Source organism: Panthera uncia, chromosome E1 (assembly GCF_023721935.1).
Source record: "Panthera uncia isolate 11264 chromosome E1, Puncia_PCG_1.0, whole genome shotgun sequence".
NCBI classification, from domain to species: domain Eukaryota; kingdom Metazoa; phylum Chordata; class Mammalia; order Carnivora; family Felidae; genus Panthera; species Panthera uncia.
Genome location: NC_064814.1, coordinates 57,857,538 through 57,863,537, shown reverse-complemented (window position 1 = coordinate 57,863,537; position 6,000 = coordinate 57,857,538). Strand labels below are relative to the sequence as shown.

The 6,000-nt window shown below is 66.2% G+C and overlaps 2 protein-coding genes across 7 annotated transcripts in view; both read left to right on the top strand.

The window, feature by feature from the left end:
- Positions 1–3: 3 nt before the first annotated feature.
- Positions 4–3,050, top strand: LOC125926183 (collagen alpha-1(I) chain; the record flags this gene model as incomplete). Its single annotated transcript, XM_049635375.1, has 1 exon — positions 4–3,050. A coding segment is annotated over one exon (2,847 nt), but the record flags the coding sequence as incomplete, so codon positions are not given.
- A 148-nt stretch (positions 3,051–3,198) lies between these two features.
- Positions 3,199–6,000, top strand: part of KIAA0753 (KIAA0753 ortholog) — a 35,801-nt gene continuing 32,999 nt past the window's right edge. Inside the window, exons 1-2 of one of the 6 annotated variants that reach the window (XM_049637208.1) lie at positions 3,199–3,847; positions 4,413–4,555. The gene's annotated coding sequence lies outside the window, so the exon portion shown is untranslated. Of the gene's footprint in view, positions 3,848–4,108; positions 5,115–6,000 lie in introns of those variants that run through there. The other 5 variants (XM_049637210.1, XM_049637206.1, XM_049637207.1 and 2 more) reach the window with 5 other exon arrangements.

Here is a 6,000-nt window from a genome sequence, read left to right as displayed (position 1 = left end):
GGGGCGGCGGGCCGCTGCGTGGGGCCCAGCCGGCCGGGGCGCGGGCGCGGGAGGCCGTGGGGGAAGAGGGGCGCCGCGGGGGCGCCGCGCGGCCGGGGAGCGGGGCGCCGGGCGACGACCTCGGCGTGGGACACGCGCTGCGTGAGCGCAGAGAGGCTGCGAGACTGTCGGCGGCCCCGGGGGAGGAGAGCGGAGGCCGACGCGGCCGGGGCGGCGGGGGCGAACGGGCCGGAGGCCTCGGGGACCCCCGGCGCCGCAGGCTCGGCGGAGGCCGCGGGGGACCCGGGGGCCGTGTGGGTGGACGGCGCGGTGGGGGAGCCCCAGGTGGTGGGGCCTGTCGGGTCGGTGTGGGTGACGGGCACCGGCGGGGAGGAGGACGGGGCGCCTTACCGGAGCCCCCGGGGCTGTGAGCGGAAAGGCCGCCCGGGATCCATGGGGCACGAGAGCATCCTGGAGCTGTGGCTGAAGGTGCAGGCTATGCGGGCGGCGGCGGGGTGCGGGGAGGGAAGCAGAGTGGAGCTCCACCCGGTGCCCGCGGGAGAGGGTCCGGTTGACAGGGGCGTCCCCGGCAGGGCCTCCTGGGTGGAGACGAGCCGGGGTGGTCTCACGGGGCCCTGGGTGAAGGGACAGGCTCGGGCAATGCCCCGGGCCTCGGGAGTGTCCACAGGCGTCCGGCCCGGGGCGGGTTGTGAGAGGGTCCCAGGCCTGTGCGGGCGGGGACAGGCGGCTGGCCTGCTGCCTGGGGGTGTGCCTGGGATGGTGCCCTACCTGCTGGGGAGAGGACAGGCCGCGGGGTGGCCCGCGCCTGTGGACAGGGAGAGGGGCTGGGGGAGTGCCCCTGGTCCGTGGGGCAGAGGGCAGTCCCTGCAGGTGCCGGGGGCTCCCGGCCCAGAGACCGTCTGTGGGGACACCCCGGGCTCATGGAGAGGGGGGCAGGCTTCCAGGGTGCTGCCTGATGCTGTGGGGGCGCCCGGCAGGGTGGAGGAGGAAGCCAGCTGTGCAGGTGCCCTGGGCGCGTGGCAGAACGGACAGGCTGTGGAGGGGATGGGGTCTGGGGGTGCTCCTGGCACGTGGGGCACTGGACAGCCCGTGGGGGTGCCTTGCGCTGTTGAAGAGGAAGCTAGATGTGGGGGTGACCCAGGATTCAGGGAACGGGGGCAGGCTGTGTGGGTAGAGACCGGCTCTGGAGGGGACCCGGGTTCCTGGGCAGCCGCACACGCCGCAGAGGCATGCCGTCCTGCCGAGCTGCGGGTGGGCCCTGGAGGCGCTCCAGGCCTGTGGAGTGTGGAGCATGGCCTGGGGGTGCCCGCGGCCCTGGGGAGGGAGACGGGCTGCGGGAGCATCCCTGGTGTGTGGGGGACCCAGCAGCCGGTGGGGGCAGCGGTGGCGGGACCAGGGGCCCTGGGAGGACAGGCGGGTTACGGGGCTGCCCCAGGCCTGTGGGACGGGCAGCGGGCCCTGGGGGCGCCGGGGGTGGTTGCGGGGGACACAGGCTGTGGGGGTGTTGTGAGCCTGTGGGACGGGAGGCAGGCTCTGGGGGAGCAGGAGACCCTGCCGCCCGCAGCGTTGGGGGCCCCCGGGCCTGCGGGTCAAGAGGCCGGCCCCAGGGACGCGTCTTGTCTGTGCAGAAGGAGACAGGCAGAGGGGCTGCCTGGGGCCGCAGTCCTGCCCAGGCACAGGTGCGGCCCGGGGGGGTTCGCGAGGGCGCCTGCGGCCGTGCCCGCCGCCATGTGGGTGTCCGGCTCCACGTGCCAGGACGGTGGCTCTCGAGGTGGCTTGAGCCTGTGCGACGGCGTCTCTGCTGCCCTGTTACCCGTGGCTCCCGAGGGGCCGTGGTCTGCGGGGGAGACTGCGGCTTCTGCAGCTTTCCCAGGCCCGTGGGAGAGGGGGCAGGCCATCGGGGGTCCTGAAGCGCCCGGGCTCGCGGGGCAGGAGACGGGCTCTGGGGGTGTGCCGAGACCCTGGGGACAGAGACCGAGTGCAGGGGCGTCTGCCGCTGCCCCGGTGCCCGTGGCTCCCAGGACGCCCCGGCCGGTCCGGGAGGAGTCCACCCCCGGGGGTGTCGCAGGCCTGTGGGGGGAGAGGGACACGGTGCAAGCACCCATAGACGCCAGGGGTCCCTCACGGATGGGGCTGCCCCCCAGCGGCGGGATGCCTGGGCCCACGGGGGAGAGGCTGGGCCCGGGGGGCCCCTCCGGCTCGCTGGGAGGGGGACAGGCTGCTGAGATGCCTGGGGCCGAGGGGGTGCCCACGGCGGCGGGGGCCCCCGGGCCGATGATGGCCAACGCCAGCTGTGGGGATGTCTCGGGCGTGTGGGGACAGAGACCGGTGACGGAGGGACCTGCGGATGGCCCGTGGAGGAGAAGGGCCAGCGGGCCGGTCCCTGAGGCTGCAGGGGTGCCCCTGCCTTTGGGGGTGCTTGCGGCTGTGGGGGTGCCCGCAGCGGGGCGCGTACCTGCCGTGGTGTGGGTGACTGGGTGTGCCGGGGAAGAAGCCGCCGAGGCTGCCGCCGGCCTCCCAGCGTCCAGGACGCCGTCTGCGGAGGGAGCTGGGGCTTCGTGGGGGGAGGCGGGAGGCAGACAGGCAGTGGGGGCGCCTCTTGCCCACGGGTGTGGGACCCGGTCCTGGAGCTGCCCGCGGCCCCCAGGGGAAGAGAGCCGCTGTGAGAACGTGCCTGCGGCCTCAGGGACAAGAGGCCCTGTGCCCCCGGTTGCAGGGCAGGAGACGGGCATCGGCCATCTCAGAGGTCACCCGCAGCAGATGGGGGGGGCACAGGCCGGAGGAGCGTCTGCAGTGAGGGTCCGGGGGAGCCCTTTGGGGGAGGACAGGTTGAGGGGGGCCTTCTCATAGCACATGTAGGGAACGGGGTGGGGGGTGTCCTGGGCTCTTTGGGAGGGGACAGGCTGGGGGGAGGTTGGTCCTGGGTTGTAGACGGAGGCGCAGGCCGTAGGGGTGTCTTGGGGATCTGGGACAGATGCTTTGTGGAGGCTTCCTGGGTCTGTCGGGTGACAAGTTAGGAGGTGTCCTGGAGCAGTGGGGAAGGGACAGGTTGCAGAGAGAGGGGCGTCCCAGGAATGTGTATAGGGGAACAGTGGGGTGGGTGTCACTGGACTCTGTGTACATGTGTGTGTGTGTGTGTCAGTCACTCGAGGTATCCTGCAACGGGGGGCCAGGGCGGGGGCGGGGAGGCGGTCACCTAGTGTTTCCCTAGTGCAGCCCTGAGTCCTAGGCCTTTGGCTTCCGGGGAAAGTGTCGCCACATAGAACCCGCAGGGGCCCCGGCCCCAGCTCTGCGGGCTCCTCGGTTCTGCGGCGGCTGCCCTGGACTGTGGTGACCGTGGTGACAAAAGCCAGCGGGACTGCCTCGCCCCCGTGCCCTCCCGTCTTCGTTGTCGCTCTCGTCTCTGCAGCTGTGGGAACAGGGAATCTTGAACAGCTGCCCTTCTGTTCCTACACGTGTATCTGTCTTGAAGCAAATCCAGTCTACAGACCTTGGGTTTACTCAAAAGCTTAAATTAGGGATTTTTTTTTTTTAAACCTGGATTTCCCAATTGATTCGCTGTAGGATTCTTTGAGAGCACAAACACACCAGTACGTCTAAAATGAATCGGTTTGTGGAAAATCAGCTTAATTCAACAGACGTTGAGTTCAATTATCTGCTCTGCTCAGAACCCTGTATTGTGGGGAATCTCGGAGCAGCGGGACCGGGCCCGGCCCCCCGGGAAGCTGGCATAGCTGGAAGGCTGGGGCCTGGCCGTGAAGTAGGTCAATAACAGAGACTGGTGTGTGGTCGGCACGCCACGAGGCAGGCGTGATCGGCGTCTGAGGAGGCGGTCCGAGACAGCGGGGTGAGCGCGGCCACGTCCCTACAAATCCTGACGAAACGCTTTCCGGGCTGTCGGCTCACGGGGTGCGTGTGGGGGGTGTGGGGTTGCAGGTCTGGGGGCCCTTCCGCTACTCAGTGGCAGATCCTGGCAGGGATCTCGGTGTTCTGACCCCGAGGCCTCGCCCGGAGCCGGTCGGCTCTGCCCTGCCGAGCTAGCCCCGGGGAGTGAGCACGCCGCCCCTCGCCGAGTGGCTAGGGTTTGCTCACGAGGACTGTGTGCAGAAGGCTGCCTGGTTCCCGTGGCAGAGCCGTTTCTGGAGTAACGTCTCACTGGTGGCCCTTGAGGTTTGGGCTCGACGGGTAGCCACTCACCCGGTGTGTCCCCCGTTCTCTTGGAAAGGAGGATTCCAAAAGGGAAGACGCTTTTGTGGAGGACCCTGGCCGGTACCTTCCCGGAGCACCCGTGCTGGTCAGCGCGAGGCTGCTGCGGGCCTCCTCTAGAGCACCGTCCTCTGAGGGTGGCATGGTGTCCCCTCCTTCCGGTGTTTGATCGCCCTTGGTCTGAAAGCAGCCTCCTCCCGTTGCAGGCGATGACCGATGACCCTAGGTGGGCTCTCGCCAGCGCTCCGCCCTCTGACGGAACGGGCCGGGGCAGGCCGGCTCCCCGCCGTGCTCATCTAGCCTGGCGTCCCACTGGACGGGAGGAGTGACCAGCCAGCGCCAGACCCAGGTACTTCTGTCGTCTTGTCTTCAGGTTTTTAGCGCGACGCGTTTGGAACAGAAGCTGCAAGAAAAAGACGGCCAACGCCTTTTAAACCACCTTCGAGACCTGACACTTCGAGCGGCGTGCGCTGTTCTGCCCTCCGGTGTTTGGGGAGCCGTTTCAAAGCCAGCTGCGGCCGTCAGCACACGCCACTGCTAAGCGTTTTAGAACACTCCTGCTTACGCACTATCACACCTAAGAAAATGGACAAAGGTGATTCCGTCACGTCACTTAATGACCAGTTACCCTCCGGCTTCACCTGGTCGCCACCGAAATACGTTTCCCTCCAACGGCGAACTTCGGAAAATCTTCACACAGCAGAGCCGAGTTCTACAGGGAACGCCCAAGTTCCGTTACTGTCCCACTAGTTTCCTTGCGTGTCTGTCCTCCGCAATCCGCTCACCGGCGCGTCGCACGTTCTGAAATGCACAGCGTGAGCTGCAGACCCGGCGCCGTGCGGAGTCGCCCTCCAGAACTGACTCTTGGAACTTACTCTCGGAATTTCCGCTTTCCCTCGGTGCAAACTGTAGGTCTGAGTTGGATACCTCAGAATGCACACATCTTGTCACGTTTGCTGAGTTTCCACCAACGTGTACACAGGTGTCACTCGTGCCTCTGTCGAGATAGAGATCTTTTCCATGGCTCCAGAAAGTTCTCTCACGCCCCTTCCTACCCTTCGCAGGCAGCCATTCTGGGTTTTTCCACCGTGGGTTAGTTTTGCCCATTCTAAGTAGAACCAGATCGCGCGTACTCTTTCACGTAAGGCTTCTTTCAGTGGGTGTGACCCTCTCTCTGTCCTTACGTGGGTCGTGGTCTGTTGCTTTGTAACAAACACTCCAACCTCTCGTGTGGGTTTTTACAGATGAAGCTGCCGTGGACATTCTTGTACACGTTTGTAAACATGCCTGCGCTTCTGTTGTGTAAATGCCCGGGAGTGAGATCGCTGGGTCACAAGGCAGGGGTGCGTTTAGTTTTCTAACAAACCAGCGGACCTTTCTCCTGGGCTGTGCCGCTGCCCGTCCCTACCTGCGGCGATGGGCACCCCGGCCCCTTTGCCAGCCCGGCGGTGTTTGTGTTCATCAGGGCCATTCTGGTGGGCGTGGCGTAATAGCTCCGTGTGGTTTTCACCCAGGAAAGTTACAGTGACGGTACCCAGAATTCCTGGGTGCCCTGCTCCTGCTCCCGGACTCCCCACATGCTAACACTTCTGTTACATTTTCCCTCCCTCCCTCCATTCTCTGTCTCTCCCTCCCTACACACGCGTGTTGCAGGCACACACATACATGCACACCTGCTCACACATACGCACATACACATCTACACGCGCATGCACACACGTTTTCTAAACTGGCAAAGTACAAGTGGCAGCCGCGATACCTTTTTACCACTAAGGACTTGGTGTGTATTTCCTG